Raw genomic sequence first — 17,337 nt, forward strand, 5'->3', positions numbered from 1 at the left:
AAGAGACAGGAAGGTGGGAGAGAGAGATGGGGAAGAACAGAGAGACAGAAACAGGGAGGGAAGGATGTGGAGGTGAGTGAGGCACAGACAGACAAAAGGATGGAGAGTCAGAGGGAAAAGTGGGAGAGAGAGAAAGGGATCAGGGGCAGGAAAAACAGACAGGTGGAGGGAGAGAGATAGAGAGGCAGAGCTATGGCAAGGGGGGACCTTAAAAGAACAGTAGTGTACATACAGGTGCAGGGCACATGCTGGAGAATATGGAGACAGAGAAAGAGGGTGACAAGCAGAGCCAGGGAAAGAATTTGGGAGTTGCTGAACCAAGACTCAAACAACGTGCTTCCCCAGGCCTCCCAGCCTGCTCACCCAGGCCTCCTGCCCCACTAGCGTCAGGGAAATCCAACACGGTGCAGGTTCTCAGATCATCTTGGCCCACATCTCCATTTAGGATCCTTAATGCTCCTCCAGAGAAACTTCCAGAACCCTCTCACGTCCCTGTGTATTTTTTTAGATGCCCAATATTCTCTGTGTCCAACACAGGGTCTCCTCCATCTTCACATGTGCTTCCATATAATTCTACATCCCTGCCAGGGCACATCCCTGGGTCTGTACCCGGATAGATCTCCACAGAATTCAGGACTCCCCTGTATGAGGTACCCAAAGGTGTTAGGCACCCCTTTAATCCATGAGTCCCCCATAAAGTGGACCCAAGAGCTTCTAGGCTCCTTTACCAAGGGCGACATCTGAGCAGGTACCATTGTCCAAGTGGTGAGGGGACAGCAGCAAACCAGATCAACTGCCCTGTGGAGCTCTCCCAGTAGTGGATAGGCAGGTGATAAGCAAGTTAAGCAAAATACACCATATGTTTTGACAATCGAGGCCAATGCTAAAGAACAGATTAAAGCAGGGAGGGGGACAGGAATTATTCGTTAGGTGGAGTATGATTCTTGATACGGTGCCAAGAAAGAACTCTCCAGTGAAGGGACACTGAAGGAAGATGAGGGTCAGAGCTGTGTGGACAAAGTACCATCCATACTGGGGACAGCAAGTGCAAAGGCCCCATGGTGGAAGTGTGCCTGGTATGTTGTGGGACCATTGAAGGGCCTGTGTGACCAGAAGAGAGCAAGTGAGGGGGAGAGAGAGAAAATGAAGTGAAGAGGTAAATCACATAAGGCCTTAGAAGCAGGGCAACCATACACCTGGTATTCTGTAATTATTACTGGGGTCTGCACTCTGAAGTACACTGCTGTCCTTGGAAAACTGTATGCTCACCCTACTTAGAAAGTCATTGTAGGGACTATGGATTCTATAGGCTACCTGGAGAGTTTTCGTGTGGGCCACCAGTATGTTATACATATATTAATATACACAATGTTACACATGATTTCATACGATGGACACATATGTTATATGGTATTATGCATGGTAGCATGTAGTAAATAGCCCAAATGAACTTGTAAAATCCCGAATGACAGTCCCCACAGATGCCCACATCCTAATCCCCAGAACCGGCGCATATTATCAACTCGTGACAAAAGAGCTTTGCAGACATGACCGAATTGAAGATCTTGAGATGGGACGAGGGTCCTGGCTATCTGGGGGTCCTAATGTAATCACAAGGGCCCTTCAGAGGGGGATGTAGGAGAGGCAGAGGAGGAGATGGGATGATGACGGGAGCAGAAGCTGGAGGGATGCAGCCACAATCCAAGGAGTGCAGGTGGCCACTAGGAGCCAGAAGAGGCCGGCAGCAGAGTCTCTCCCAGAACTTCAGGAAGGAACACAGCCGGGCTCACACCTTGCATCTAACCCAGTAAGAAGTTTTAGACTCCTGACCACCAGAACTGCAAGATAATAAATCAGTGTTGTTTTAAGGCCCCCCAGTATCTCATAATTTAAAGGCACCAATAGAAAACTAATACAATAGGGCACTGGGGATGGGGGTGGGAGCCCAGACCCCCGTCTGAGGGCTATTGTGGTCAGTGCTAGGAACACCCCACAGTGCATACGGCTTCTATGTTGCCTTCCTATTTCTGCCCCAAATATAACCTGGCCCACCCCAGGCCTAGCAGTGGACCCCACCTGAGGGTGAGCACAGCCTTTTCCAGGCGCAGTGGGGCCTCTGATAAAGACCAGCACCAGGGGTTCTTTTAGCCCAGCTCAAGGTGTACACCTCTACAGCCCAGGCCCATTCCCAGACCCGAACCCCAAAGGCCGCGCACAGAGTGAGTAAGCCTCGCAAAGCACCCCGCCCTGGGCGTTTTGCTTCAGCTTTGGCCTTCAAGAATCCCCTCCCGAGGGGCACCTGGGTGGCTCAGTGGGTTAAGCCGCTGCCTTCGGCTGGGGTCATGATCTCAGGGTCCTGGGACCGAGTCCCACATCGGGCTCTCTGCTCAGCAGGGAGCCTGCTTCCCTCTCTCTCTCTCTCTGCCTGCCTCTCTGTCTACTTGTGATCTCTCTCTGTCAAATAAATAAATAAATAAAATCTTTAAAAAAAAAAAAAAAAAAAGAATCCCCTCCCGAGCACGGAGCACCGGGCAGGACTCAGGGAGGATTCCAAGAGAGGGAGCCAGGGTGGTAAAGGCGTCTGCAGAGGGCTGGCAGCGCGAACCAGTTGGCCCCCTTTGACGACTGGGGAAACTGAGACCAAGTGAGGGGTGAGGTGGGCCAACGGGGCTAACATCAAATACGAGGGGTGAGAACCCAGAGCTCCAGAAAAGATAGGCCAGGGGTCCAGGTGGAGGGGAAAAGCGCCAAGGGCGAGGGACCTGCACATCTCTGCAATGAGGGGGTGGGGCCTAACGGGGAGTGGCCCGCTCACCAGCACGGGGCGGGGCTTAGGGGAGAGGCGGGGTTAAGTTGGGAGAGGCCGAAAGGCCTAGAACAGGGGCGGAGCCCGGGGTGGGGGTAGCAGGGAGGGGCGGGGACATAGGTGGGGGCGGGGCCCTCTAAGGCGGAGCTAGGCTGCGGGGGCGGGGCATACGCCAAGGCAGAGGTGGAGCTTGCAGGGAGGTCGAAGGGGCGGAGCTCATTAAGGAGCGGGCTCTGGATCGGGGGCGGAGCTCAGGCTGAGCGAGGGCGGGGGGCGGAGCCGAGCGCTGTTACCGGCCAGTTTAGGGCTTCAGAGCCTGGCAAGGCGCCTCAGCCTCAGGTCAGCCCCTGGTTGGGAGGGTGCTCCGAGAACTTCCGGGCGAGACTGGCGTATTTCCGGTTAATATGGCGGCGCCCACCGCAGTCAGGTGCGACCGACTGTGTCTTTAGGCGCCGCGGCGACTCGAGGCCCGGGGAAGGTGAGGCTCAGGGAAGTGAGGTCCGCCCCGCTTTGGCTCCCCTCTTTGGAGAGGTAGGAGGAGATTTGTTGCTAAGACGTCCAAAGGGAGGACTTGTTGCTATGGAGGTAGGGCGGAGGGGTTGCTAAGAGACGGGAACGCATTTAGTGGAGATGGGGGAGGGGGTTGTTAGGAGGAGTGGGTGGGTCATGCTGCGAGCGGGGAAAGGAGGGGCTTGGGACTTTGGGGAAGGGCCTCGTATGGAGGAAGCAGAGGGGTCTCAGGTTTGGGGTCATGGGGGGCCTCGGAACTCCCCTGAAACGTCACCTTCTCAGCAGACCCCCAGGAGTCGACCGGTCAGGACGTCAGAGCTACCTCAGCGGTGACCACCCCCTACCCCAAACACATTCTTCCCTTCACAAACCGCCCATGGCGGACCAAGGCTCGGGGGGCAGCCGCCTCCCCCTGGCGCTGCCCTCAGCCTCCCAGGGCTGCTCATCGGGGGGCGGCGGCTCCTCGGCGGGGAACTCGGGCCATCCTCCGCCCCCGCGAAACCTCCAAGGCCTGCTGCAGATGGCTATCACGGCGGGCTCTGAGGAGCCAGATCCCCCTCCAGAACCCATGAGTGAGGAGGTAAAGGTGGGGACCCAGCGAAGTCGGGGGAGGGGTGGCTGGGCAGGGGCGGAGTCTAGGGGTGAAGGCGGAGGAGTAGGCTGTATTGGTGCTAGATGGGTTATTGTCCACTGCAGGTCAGAGCTCCTAAGTGTCTGCGAGGGCAGATGCCCGCATCCCAGCACCGCGCGGGGATGCGGAGTAGCCTTGAGGTGAAAAGGAGGAGGGAGGGTTCTGGGAGCCGGGCAGACCTGGTGTCAGCAGTATCCAGTTGTGTGACCTTGGGCACATCGCTTCATCTTTCTGACCAGCAAGGTCTTTTTTTAAAAAATTCAAGATTCTATTTATTAGAGATAGAGCGTGCACAAGCGGTGCTGAAAGGCAGAAAGAGAGGGAGAAGCAGGTTCCCCGCTGAGCAGGGGGCTCAAGGTGGGGCTCCATCCAAGGACCCGGGATCATGACCTGAGCCAAAGGCAGATGCTTAACCGACTGAGCCGCCTGGGCACTCCTGAGCAGGGTCTTTATTTGCAAGTTGATGATAAGAGTAGTCAGGGTGCCTCATGGGGGTATTTCTGAGGAGCCACATGGTGCTGGTGCAGAGGCAGGACTCCTGCGGGTAGCAGGCTGTCGTGAAGACTTAGGTGTGACTTCAGGCTTTGTGCATGGCTGACCACGTGACCTTGGCATGTTACAACCTTTCTGGGCCTCAGTTTTTCTCGTCTGTGAAGTGGTGATGACAAAAACACTCAGAGGGCTGTCTTGGAGATGAGTAGCAATATCTGTTTTATGTGATGTTCAGTTGATGATGGTGTTCCCAGTGTATAAAACATCGTGGTCACCCAGTAACTTCCATGATGTCACCTTTAGGACAATGAAGTAGGAACAGGCACAGAAAGATTAACATCTTGCTTAAACTGTTCCAGGACTTTGATTACAGAGCCCACATTTGAGCACTGATAGGCCCAGCGGAAAAAGAAAATTCAGTGGCCGGCTCTCAGCTGTCATCTTACTTGACTTAATAGGCAGCATTTGGTTACTGGCCTCCTCAAATCTCTTTCTTCATTTGGTTTCTAGAACAACACAGTGTCCTGGTTTTCATCCTCACTCACTGGCCGTTCCCCATTCCCCAGCCGCTGGATGATGGCACACACCAGGGCTCTTCTCTTCCCTACCTCTGCTCACTTCCTTTGTGATCTCATATCGTGTTGAAATTTTTATGCTGATGACTCTCAAGTTTATATCGCTAGGCCAGTAGTTCTGATTTGATTCCCCTGGGGATATTTGGAACACTTGGAGACATGTCGTCCCACTGGGGTTGGTGGGGGGGCTACTGACGTCTGGTGGGTAGACACCAGGGGTGCTACTCAACATCTTAACCATGCTCAGGACACTGGCATCTCCCCCATGTCCCCTCCACCGCCCCGCCCCCAAGGTCCCCAGCTCAGAGTGTCCGTAGAGCCAGGGCTGAGAGAGCCAGGTCTAAGCTGGATCTCCTCCCTGAGCGTCAGGCGGCCTACGCAGTGTTTTACCTTGGGTGCGTCTTAGATCCCTCAAACTTAACACGGTGGAAAATGAGCTGTAATCTCTGCTCCTGCTGCTCCATACCTTCTCATACTGTTTTCCCCATCTCCTGGTTGCACTGGACAGGCCTGGGAGTCCCTTCTCTCACACCCCATAGCCAGTTGCCCTGTAAATCTAGTACCTAGGAAATTGTCTTGGGAAAGGCCTCAGTAGGCATCTGTTGACTGAAGGAGCAGGGAGCTCTCAGATGTTGGCTCTTTTTTTTTTTTTTTTAAGATTTTATTTATTTATTTGACAGAGAGAAATCACAAGTAGACGGAGAGGCAGGCAGAGAGAGAGGAAGGGAAGCAGGCTCCCTGCTGAGCAGAGAGCCTGATGTGGGACTCGATCCCAGGACCCTGAGATCATGACCTGAGCCGAAGGCAGCGGCTTAACCCACTGAGCCACCCAGGTGCCCCCATACGTTGGCTCTTAAAAGGAAGAAGTGTTATTCAAGAATTCGTCACTGATAGATGTTTGCTTCTTGCCCTGACCCTCCTGTCCTGGCTTGTACACCAGAGGCGTCAGTGGCTGCAGGAGGCTATGTCAGCCGCCTTCCGGGGCCAGCGGGAGGAAGTCGAGCAGATGAAGAACTGCCTTCGAGTGCTGACCCAGCCTACACCCTCTTTGGCTGCTGAGGCTGAGCTGGCCTCTGACCAGCAGGAACGCGAGGGGGCCCTGGAGCTGCTGGCCGACCTGTGTGAAAACATGGACAATGCTGCAGGTACAGCCAGGCCTGCCTGTGGCAGCCCCTGGTCTCCCTCTGTCTCTTCCCTCCTCCTCAGCCCCACCTCCTGCTGGGGCTTGGCTCTTGTCCTTTCTCTCAGGGACCACACCACACCACTGACCTTTTCCCCACCCTTCCAGCCTCCAGCCTCTCCCTCTCTAGGCTGCCTCCAACTCAGGCCCTAGAAGAGACTCTCCTGTCTTCCTGCTTGGTCTTCCTGCTTGGTCCCCTCAGGAGTGACATCCTCTCACCCCACCCGCCTGACAGCAGGTCTACTTCCCTGATGTTCTCCAAAACTGGTCATTTCTCCCTCGTCTCTTGGGAGTGCACCGTCACTGCCTAGAACATGAGTGAGGAGGTGGTTCTGGGTGGCATAGTCAGAGAAGGCCTCCCTAGGGGGTGCCAACCGATCAGAGACCTGAAGACCAGAGAGATCTGAGAACCGCGGGGCTGTGGTTGACTAGGTTAGGAGATGAGCTCTGGAAAAGGTATTCCAGGCAGAGGGAATGGCCAGTGCAAGGGCCCTGAGGTGGGAACCTGCCTGGTGTGTGCGGGAACAGCAGTGAGGCCAGCGAGGCAGAGTGCAGTGAGTGAGGGGCTGGAGGTAGAGGGTGCCGCTGGGCGGAGCCTTTAGCCTGACGTAGGCGCCATGGGTTTTGTTCTAAATGAGGAGCTCTTTGGAGGGGCGTGCTGTAGGCATCGAGGGTGTAGATGGGTGTTCCCTGGTTCTCTGGATGTTTCTCTAAGTGGAATCGTAGACTCTGAGCTCTTGTGGTTGGCTTCCCTGAGTGTAGCATTTTCAAGATTCTCCACCTTGTGGCCTGTCTGGGAGCCTTATTCCTTCGTGTGGCTAATACCCTGCATGTTCGCCTGTTATCCGCTGATGGGCACTTGGGTCCTTTCCGCTGTGGTTATAGAGAATAACGCTGTTGGGAGCTTTGGTTCCTGCTCTCCGGGATTTGGGATATTTACGTCACAGCAGACCTGTGATAACTCTGCATCTAACTTTTTGAGGAGCTGCCAAGCTCACTGGTACCACTTTTTTTTTTTTTTTTTTTTAAACACAAAAACAGGTGGTGGGCTATCGTTTGCTGAGGCCTGGTCTAGGGGAGGTTGTGATTGTCACAAGGACTGGGGGGCAGCACTGGCATCTAGTGGGCTGGAGTCCAGGATCCTAACCTTCCATGTGCTGGTGATATGGAGACACGTTGGCCTTGGAGGGACCCCCAGTTGGGTGCTTGACGGGGCCCGCATTTCAAGCAGACCCCCCCCCACCCTGGGAGCCAGCCTGTACCCACCCCCCAAGCCTGCCCTGCTGTATTCGTGTGTGAGGGCTGCCGTAGCCACGGGGGCTGAAATAGAAGCGTATTTTCTCAGGGTTCTGGAGGCTGGAAGTCTGAGATCCTGGTATGGCCAGGGCTGGTCTCTCCTGGGCGCTCTTTCCTTGCTTTGCAGGTAGCACAGGTCTCGGTGTGTCCTCACATGGTCTTCCCCGTGTGCCCGTCTGTGTTCTCATGTCCTCTTAGAAGGACACCAGTCATACCAGGATCAGCACCCAACCTGGGGACCTCACTTGACTGGGATGATCTCTTAAAAGGCCTGGTCTCCAAATACAGTCACATACTGAAGCACTTGGGGGTTGGGGCTTCAGCAGGCAAGTTTTGGGGGGGTGCGGAGCTCAGCCCATCCCAGCTGGACTCTTACGGTCCCTCTCTCTGGCACAGACTTCTGCCAGCTGTCGGGCATGCATCTGCTGGTGGGCCGGTACCTGGAGGCGGGGCCCGCGGGGCTGCGGTGGCGGGCAGCGCAGCTCATCGGCACGTGCAGCCAGAACGTGGCGGCCATCCAGGAGCAGGTGCTAGGCCTGGGCGCCCTGCGCAAGTTGCTGCGGCTGCTTGACCGGGACGCCTGCGACCTGGTGCGTGTGAAGGCCCTCTTCGCCATCTCCTGTGAGTGTCTCGGGCAGCTGGGGAGGGGCTGAGGGGGAGAGGCCATACTGGTCATATGTTCCCGTCGCCAATGAAGACTGTGCTGGGCATTGGGGAGAGGGTGGAGAGCCTGTCAACCCCTCACCGGGCAGAGAGTCAGATGCTGAGGACACAGGAGCGCTACTTAGCTCAGGTGCTTCCCGCACATCAGGGTCTGTGGCCTCTGCGCTGTTGATGCTCCCTGTGGTGAGGAGGGGTGCGGCCTGTGTGTGGTGGGGTGTTGAGCGACTGCTGGCCTGCACCTGTTAAAGAGAGAGGTGGCTCTCACTCCTGCCATCTCCTGGGGAGCAGGTGCCACTATGGGATGATGCCAGCGCCTGTGGGGCCCTCTGTGCCAGGCCCCACGCCAAGCCCTATGCACATGTTACCTTGTGTAGTCCACACACAGCCTCTGAGGTATGGAGACCAGACCCACGTGGTGGAGCCACCCGGTCAGGTCACCTAGGTGATAGCCCGGGGCACCCTGCGGAGTCGGATGTGAGACGTGAACCCAGGCTGCGTTGTTCTCCGTGTTTCACCGTAAGCTGGGCCCCCGTCTGTGTGTGTGCTGTGCTGGGGGCCCCACTGGACTGTTTCCTTCTTTTTTTTTTTTTAAAGATTTTTATTTATTTATTTGGCAGAGAGAGACACAGCAAGAGAGGGAATATAAGCAGGGGGAGTGGGAGAGGGAGGAGGAGGCTTCCTGCTGAGTGGGGAGCCCGATGCGAGGCTCGATCCCAGGACCCTGGGATCATGACCTGAGCCGAAGGAAGACGCTTCACAACTGAGCCACCCAGGCGCCCCGGACTGTTTCCATCTTAAATCTGCTCTACGGGGATAGAATTCACAGGTTATGCAGTTCATCCTTTGAAAGTATACAGTTTAGCATGTTCTGTAGGTTGTGATCACTGTCCAATTACAGGACATTCCCATCCCTCCCAAAAGAGCTGTATTCCCATTAGCAGCCCCTCCTCACGCCCTCCCTCTAGCCCCCGGCAGCCACAAGTCTGCTTCTTGTCTCCATGGATTTGCCTGCTCTGGATGTGTCCACCACGTGGCCTTTTGTGTCTGGCTTCTTTCACCGAGCTCTTGTTTTCAGGTTCATTAGCCTATACTGACGCCTCATGCCTTTTTATGGCTAAATAATAGGTCGTTTCCGAAGGGGCTGCGTCTTGTTTATCTGTGCATCAGTTGCTCAGGGGGTGTCAGGCGGTTTCTGCCTCTGGCTGGGTGGCAGTGCTGCCCTGAACCACGTGGACAGGGTTCTTGGTGGACATGTTTTCCTTTCTCCTGGAGGGGCAAGCCTGGGGTTGGAATTGCTGAGTCCCATGCCACCCCCATGGTTCTCTGTTTGATGTTGGAGGAGAGTCCATTTCTTCCACTTCCAGTGTTTGTTTTTGTTGTTTTTAAAGGTTTTATTTATTTATTTGACGGAGAGAGGGAACACAAGCAGGGGAGGGGGAGAGGGAGAATCAGGCTCCCGCGGAGCAGGGAGCCCGATATAGAGCTCAATCCCAGGACCCCGGGATCACGACCTGAGCCGAAGGCAGACACTTAACGACTGAGCCACCCAGGTGCCCCACAATCCCAATGTTTCTGACACCGAATATGTGGGGGGCGCTTACAGATGACCAGTTTTCAACTCTCAGGACAGCAGCTGGGTGTTCTGCAGTCCCTTTCTGGTCCATTCTGACACTGACTTCCTGGGGGTTGGCACATCTCAGGTTAAGGGCTCTGTTGCATGAGATGGCCCCTGGCTGGCTGAGTCGCTAGACCATGGAACTCTTGATCTCGGGGTCATGAGTTCGAGCCTCATGTTGGGTGTGGTTTAACTTTAAAAAAAAAGTTTGGGCTTCGTGTACTTCTTAGTTACTGGGCATATACTGGGTGTTCCCATGACCCCCTCCTCAGGTTCGATAATTTGCTAGAACAGCTCACAGAGCTCAAGGAAGTACCTGTGTTTGGTGGCTTATTACAAAGGCTACGGATGAACAACCAGATGAAGACGGGCATAGGATGACAAGGTCTAGCGGGACTTCTGTCCCTGGAGTCGGGGCACACACATGTGTTCACTAACCCAGAAGCTCTCTGAACCTCGCTATTTAGCGATTTCAATGGGGGCTTCCTCGTGGAGGTGTGATAGATCATGAATTCTGCTCCCGTCCCCCTCCTCTGGGGTTTGGGAAGTGGGGCTGGAAGTTCCAGGTTTCTAATCCTGGCTTTGGTGTTTCTGGTAAGTAAACCCCATCCAGGAGTCCGCCCACAGTCCCTTCCTGGAATGAAAGTTGCCCCCATCATTTGGGAAATTCCATGGGTTTTAGGAGCTTGGTCTCAGGAATGCAGGCAAAGACCAAATATATATTTGTCATGTCATGGTGGCCCTGGAAAAAGAACAGAGAGGCTGGAAAGGAATTTTGGCAAGAGTGAGAGAAAGACACCCAGAGTGGGTGGTATCTGGAAAGTCATGTCCAAAAGTCAGGAGACAGATGGACAGCCAGACCTCTGGTGGCTCAGCCACAAAGGATAGACAGAGGACTCAGTTCCCCAGAGGTACCAAGAGCCAGAGCGGGATGCGGGAGGGATGGGGCAGACTTTTCTTGTAATAGCTGACATTAATTACATCTCAACAAAAAACATGGAGAAGTTAATGCCTCTGAAGCTCAAGCTGGTTGAAGTTAGGGTGGTGAGAGGGGGGCGGGGGTAATTCTGCTGTGGGTGCTGATGGTAACCTCAGGGCCCCTCCCTCTCTCTCACCTCCCCACCCCCAACCCAGGCCTGGTCCGGGAGCAGGAGGCTGGGCTGCTGCAGTTCCTTCGCCTGGATGGCTTCTCAGTCTTGATGCGGGCCATGCAGCAGCAGGTGCAAAAGCTCAAGGTCAAGTCGGCATTCCTGCTGCAGAACCTGCTGGTGGGCCACCCTGAACACAAAGGTGGGGCGGCCAGGGCAGGGGGCCCAGGGACCATCCCTAAGGGAGGGCAGGGGGAGGAGAATGCCTGGGGGAGGGGTGTGGACTGCCCCTCTGACCCCCAAGACCCTTCCCCCAGGGACCCTGTGCTCCATGGGGATGGTCCAGCAGCTGGTGGCTCTGATCCGGACAGAACACAGCCCCTTCCATGAGCATGTGCTTGGAGCCCTGTGCAGGTATGCTGGGGCCTCCGAGGGGGCGAGGCCTGGGGCCGGCGCCCCCACCTCTTGGCTGACACCACTGGGCTCCAGCCCCGCAGCCTCCTCCCCTCTAGGATTCAGGACTTGGGAGCATTCCTTTCTCCTCACATGTGGGGGGCTGACCCTGCAGCCTGGGCAGAGGCGGAGTCTCTCTGACCCCACTCCCCCCGCCCCTGCAGCACATGGGACCTGCAGATTAGCGTCTGGAAAAGATGACAGAACAGAGCAGCCGTTGGAGCAGGTGGCAGCTCCTGCGTGCGGAGTGGCTGCAGGCCAGGCTCTGTGCTGGGCGTCTTATGTACAAGTCTCCCCATAGGCCCTAGGGTGGGGTGGGGACAGTGTGAGGTCTGTATTGCAGATAGGGAAACTGAGGCCTAATGCAGGGAACTGTCTCGCCCCAGCTCCTGGGGGAGGGGCGGCCCTGTGCAGAGGGAAGCCCAAGGATGGCTCTCCTGTCCCTGCAGCCTGGTGACAGACTTCCCCCAGGGTGTGCGGGAGTGCCGGGAGCCTGAGCTGGGCCTGGAGGAGCTTCTCCGTCACCGCTGCCAGCTGCTGCAACAGCACGAGGAATACCAGGTACGGCGGGGCCTCGGGCGTCACATTGTGCGTCGTGCATCTGTGTCCTATCCCTTCGCTCACGTGTTTCTCCTGCCATCCGCTCAGCAGGTGCTTGCTGCCCCAGCCCAGGCCGTGGGCCTGCCGGAGGATGAGGAGCTTGGAGTGTCTGAAGGGATTAACTGAGTCATTTGTTTATTATCCAGTTTTTTTTTTTTTTTTAAGATTTTATTTGTTTATTTGACAGATAGAGACCATAAGTAGGTAGAGAGGTAGGCAGAGAGATCCAGTCTTGGTCCTCATGGGGCCCGGGTTGGGCGGGGGAGAAACATAGGCAAACACACTGGAGTACGTTATTTACAAAGACACACCTGATGTGTGTGAAGCACATATGGCTCACATGGTATGGGTATCTGTGCAATTTAACATTCTGTTCTGGACACGGTGACGGCAGGAAGTTAGGCCTGCGGTGAAGGAAACAGCCTGTGAGGGAATAAGGAGGCCAGACAGTGCTGTTTTCTGTGCGGTGCTGTGTTCGCTCCTGACAGCTGCTGTCACACTACAGCAGACCGGGCGGTTTAGTGCGGAAACTCATTGTCTCATGGTTCTGGGGACTAGGAGCCTGACGTCCAGGTGTCAGCAGGGGCGTGCGCCCTCTGAAGGCTCCGGGAGAGAATCCTTCCTTTTCCAGCTGCTGGGAGCTGTTGGCATTCCTTGGCCCATCCATGCGCCATGCCAGTCTCTCCACATGGCTTCTTTCCCATGTGTCTGTGTCTTGGAATTCTTTCCAGATACTTAAATAGAGGTCTGCTTTGATTTTTTTTCTTTCTTTCTTTTCTTTTAAATCTTTTTTTAAAGATTTTATTTATTCATAAGAAAGACAGCACAAGCCGGGGGAAGGACAGAGGAAGAGGGATAAGTGACACAGGGCTTGATCGTGGGACCACAGGATCATGATGTGAGCTGAAAGCTGAAGGCAGACAGTTAACCCACTGGGCCACCCAGGCGCCCCAAGGTCTGCTTTAATTTTAGCATAGTTGAATAATGCAAGCGGCATGGTGTTCTAGAAGGTCATTCTATCATGACTTAGACGGCCCTCTTTTGTATTTTTGTAGGTAAACTTAAAAGTTAAATTTCATGAATCCTTTCTTGTGAGAAGGTCCTGTGGTCACGTGGTTCAAAATTCAAGATGCACAGGAGGGTGAACAGTGAAAAGTCTCCCTGTTGCCCGCATTCCTAACTACCCAGTAGCTCCCCCAGTTCCGTGTGTGACCTTCCTAAGACAGTCTGGGGACACAAGTAAATGTGTGTATAAATTCTTCTTTTTTCTATCTCCCTTTTGTGCAAAATCTGCCTGTCCCGATCACTTTTCTGCTCCTTGCCTCATCCCCTTTCACAGCGTCTCAGGGAGGAGTGCAGGAATGTGTTGTGTGTGTCTTTTCCCTGTTTCTTTTAGGGCTGCAAGGTAGGTCGCTGCTTTTGTGTCATGACCCCTCTTACTGGACACGCTGGTTGCTGCTACCACCCTGGCTAGAATAGTAACCCTTTACCTATGTTTATGCGCGTGAGTGTGTCTGTGGAGCAGTTGCTGGAAAGTGACAGCTGGGTGAGGGCAGAGGAAAGGTGAAGTTACAGAGTTAAGGGCCGTTTTTGCTATGTTTTGCTAAGTGGCTCTGTATAAAAGTTGGACCAGTTGTTAGTCCAGCTGTGAGAGTGCCCAAGCGTACCTCAGGCCATTTGACCTGTTTTTTCAAGCTGATCGGTGAAAAGTAGTAGTATAGTCCAGTTTGCATTGGCGTTTCTCCCACGAGTGAAGTTGGACGGTTTTCCCTTTCTGTGAACTGTTCATGCATATCCTGTGCCCGTTTGTCTACTGGGTGGTGGCTTTTGCAGTGGGTTTGTTAAAGTTCTTGAACTATTAAATATGTTAGCCCTTCCTGATGAGTTGCAGATTTTTCAGCCCACATGGTTGTTTTTCTTTGGTTTTTGTTTCTGGCATCTTTCTACCGTGCAGATACCTTTTCTGTTCGCGCAGTACCACCTATGAGTGCTTCTTTCTTGGTTTCTGGGGTCTGTACCCGTGGAAGGGGTTTTAATTTTGAGTGGGGACTAGTAGGGGTTGGTCATACCGGGTTGTTAGAAGGAGCCCAAGGGGGCTGAGGCGAGGACAGACCAGTGGGGTGAGATGGCCTTGGGCGACCCCCTCCCCCCATTCTGGTTCAGTAATCCAGGCACAGGTGAGAAGAGAAACAGTGAGTCGTGAATCTCAGCAGAAGTCAGAGAACGCTGGGAGGCTTCTGGGGCATGCAGTCGGGGGGGAAGAGAAGCTATCTCAGGCGCACAGCATGCTGGAGCCAGGGCCCCGCCGCGTACTCAGGACTCCCACTCTTGTCCCCCCCCAATCCAGGAGGAGCTGGAGTTCTGCGAAAAGCTGCTGCAGACCTGTTTCTCCAGCCCAACGGATGACAGCATGGATCGGTGAACCTGGCGGCTTATCACCCCTCTCCATGGGAAGCTCAGGCATCCTGCCTCCCTGGGGGAGCAGGGCCTTGTGGGTGTGCGGCCAGGGCATACCAGCCCGTCTCTGCTCAGCCCTTGGAAGGGGCACGGGGGAAGGTGCCGGCTCCCTGGATCCCGGCCCTCCCTGTGTTCTCCCTTCTGTGTCCACACTGTTCTTCTAATAAAGGTGTTTCTCCTCCTCCAGCTTGTTCACCATGGCCTCGATCTGCTCCCCTGGAGGGGGACTGGGTAAGAGGGGCATGCTCTCTGGAGAGTGGACCCCAGCAGTAGGTGGAGCCTGGACATGAATGTGCTGCTCTCTACAGCCCAGAGCCTTTGCCTTTCATCTCAGCCTCTCTCTTTTTTTTTTTTTTTTTAAAGATTTTATTTATTTATTTGACCGAGAGAGATCACAAGTAGGCAGAGAGGAAGGCAGAGAGAGAGAGAGGAGGAAGCAGACTCCCTGCTGAGCAGAGAGCCCAATGCGGGACTCGATCCCAGGACCCTGAGATCATGACCTGAGCCGAAGGCAGCGGCTTAACCCACTGAGCCACCCAGGCGCCCTCATCTCAGCCTCTCTTGACAGGGAGTGGGGGACACCCGCGCTTCTCATCGGCTTGTCTCCGGCTGCTCCATTTGAAGAACCCCCTTGCCCTTGGTGCCCAGGCTGCCTGCCCTGAGGCTTTTCTGCTCTTTGGCGAAGCCAGGTTATTGCCCAGCATCCCGTGCCAAGGTGTGTCATGTGACATCAGCTCAGCCAGTTAGAGTGCCCTGCAGGGCTTCTATGGTGCTGATGCTGGGAGAAGGCTGTAGCAGGTGCACCCAGGGCTCTGTGTGCCCAAGGCTTCCATGGGCCTTGTTCCGACTACAAAGCATCTAGCCCTCTCCAGCTTTCTCAGAGATAGGGGCAGTGAGATGGGGCCCCATCTCTTTTCCTAAACTCCTTGTCAGTTTAGCTAAAGGAGGTTGCATCATTTGCAACCAAGGCTCCTGGCCAGTGCCGTTTTTCAGGTGAGGAATCCAAGTCCAGGGTGATTGAACCATGGGCAGAAGTTCATAACGCCAGGTTTCAGACAAAGCTGTGTCCCCCTCCCATATTCTGGCTTCCTAGCTCATTCCTCTCATGTGGAATTTACCTGTTCTCCTGGGATTTGGGAGGATCGGTGATTTTCACCTTCCTTCCCCAATTCAGGATAAATTGAAAGGCAGCTACGGGATTCCAGAATTGGAGATCCAGTGTCACTTTTATTACTATTAGTGCCAAAAAGAGGAGGTGGCTTTAGTGTTCCTTCTAATGCTAATGCCCAGCATTGGACATGGCAGACTGTCGGGTCGCAGGCAGCACTGGACAAGCACAGGTCTTCCCTTGGGTGTAGCAGGCCAGACGCTGGGCAGGCCGGTTCTGAGAGAGGGAGACCTGCAGTGAGCCACGATGCCCATCCAGTCTGGCGAATTGTTCTTCAGCCCCTGGGAGGGGTGGAGTGGCCAGGAGAAGGCACTAAGGGGTTCAAGTTCCTTCATGTGGAGGTGTGAACGATGGGGAATGGGTGTTTCCACCAGAAATACCTTTAAGAAGCCCCTTCCAATTTTTTTTTTTTTTTTTTAAGATTTATTTATTTGAGAGAGAGTGTGTGCACACGCCAGCAGGGGCAGGGCAGAAGGAGATGGGGGAGACTCTCAAGCAGGCTCCTCGTTAAGCACAGAGCTCCATGTGGGGCTGGATCTCACACCCCTGAGATCATGACCTGAGCTGAAACCAAGAGTCCCACGGTTGACTGTCTGAGCCAGGTAGGGGCTCCGCCCCTTCCCATTCCAATCCACAGAATGCTGTGGTCAGCCTGTGAGTCCCCATAGCAGGGAGACAGGTTTCAGTCCTTAAAGCTCCTGCAGCTTCCAACTTCTTCCAGACAGACTGTGTCCTGGGTTTCGTTTCGTGGTTGAATATGGCTACCCCCCCCCCCCCGCCCGCCCCTCAGTTCCCAAGCTTATGTGTTAAAATAATATGGCAGCTGTGCGATCATAATGGGGAGGAAAGAAAGCAAAATGTTGAGTAAGATGGAAGAATGTGACAGAGGAAAAGAGGACTCAAGGAACAAAAGGACATGCCCCACAACAGCTTCAAGTTGAATCACAAGTAGGAACCTGGGTCCATGTTAAAACCTCGAAGATGGGGGCGCCTGGGTGGCTCAGTGGGTTAAAGCCTCTGCCTTCAGCTCAGGGTCTTGGGATGGAAACCCGCATTGGGCTCTCTGCTCAGTGGGGAGCCTGCTTCCTCCTCTCTCTCTGCCTGCTTCTCTGCCTACTTGTGATCTGTCAAATAAATAAAATCTTAAAAAAAAAAAAAGACAAAAACAAACCTTGAATATGAAAGGTAAGATTGGCCAAACTAAGGCAACAGGACTGTGGTGGTTTGCTCAGGGAATATTTGCTTCCTCCCATTCCAACCTCTTGAGAGCAGGAGACTCTCCCACCCGTGGGGTGTGGAGTGCAAATGCCACCCCATGACTTTGGGCATGAGTGTGCTGTGCTTTCACCGAGGGATGGTGGCAGATGCCCTGCGGTGCTTCTGCCTTTCTTTATGGCCTCGGTATCCTAGACACGGGAGCAGAGCCAGCCTTGCCACCCTTCACAAAGGCAGCTCAAAGCTGCAAGGCCGGCGCAGGCTGCCCAGGTGGTGACTGTCACACAGCCACGGGCAGCTGACACAAGGACCAAAACCGTTCCATGCCACAAATACACTGGAAATAGCAAGGCCGGGAAGAGACAGGTGAAAATGACCAAGATTATCGGAGCGAGGAGAGAGAAGCGAAGACATGGGAAGGACAATGCACAACTGGCAACCCTGAAACAGAACTAGTACAGGAAGATGTCCTCAACCGCACTCTCTCATTTGATACAAGAAGTCTGCGGGTTAAAACATGGAAAGTGGGTCAGTATGCGCACTCGGTCGTCCGATCCTTACTGTGGGGACACGAAGCCGGGGAAACTG

The 17,337-nt window shown here is 54.5% G+C and overlaps 1 protein-coding gene across 5 annotated transcripts; it reads left to right on the plus strand.

Annotated features, from left to right (window-relative positions):
• Positions 1-2,968: 2,968 nt before the first annotated feature.
• On the plus strand, positions 2,969-14,552 carry HSPBP1 (HSPA (Hsp70) binding protein 1). 5 transcript variants are annotated; one of them, XM_082709783.1, is made up of 8 exons: positions 2,969-3,284; positions 3,602-3,896; positions 5,955-6,159; positions 7,887-8,111; positions 10,903-11,058; positions 11,174-11,270; positions 11,759-11,870; positions 14,257-14,552. In XM_082709783.1, exons 2-8 carry the CDS (start codon positions 3,693-3,695, stop codon positions 14,329-14,331), a joined length of 1,074 nt encoding a protein of 357 aa, XP_082565909.1. In that variant the 5' UTR covers positions 2,969-3,284; positions 3,602-3,692; the 3' UTR covers positions 14,332-14,552. The 5 variants fall into 5 exon arrangements, with proteins under 5 accessions (XP_082565909.1, XP_082565910.1, XP_082565911.1 ...); XM_082709784.1 differs by having other exon boundaries at positions 3,095-3,284; positions 3,599-3,896; XM_082709785.1 differs by having other exon boundaries at positions 3,192-3,337.
• The last annotated feature ends 2,785 nt before the right edge of the window (positions 14,553-17,337 follow it).

This window comes from Mustela nivalis, assembly GCF_964662115.1.
Source record: "Mustela nivalis genome assembly, chromosome: 18".
In the NCBI taxonomy this organism is placed as follows: domain Eukaryota; kingdom Metazoa; phylum Chordata; class Mammalia; order Carnivora; family Mustelidae; genus Mustela; species Mustela nivalis.

Excerpts from the sequence above, each read along its gene's own strand:
- HSPBP1 (XM_082709782.1), top strand. The coding sequence starts at position 3,558 with ATGGGGGGCCTCGGAACTCCCCTGAAACGTCACCTTCTCAGCAGACCC. Across the intron at positions 8,112-10,902 it reads GGCCCTCTTCGCCATCTCCT|GCCTGGTCCGGGAGCAGGAG; the intron begins GTGAGTGTCTCG and ends CCCCCAACCCAG. Across the intron at positions 11,271-11,758 it reads GTGCTTGGAGCCCTGTGCAG|CCTGGTGACAGACTTCCCCC; the intron begins GTATGCTGGGGC and ends CTGTCCCTGCAG.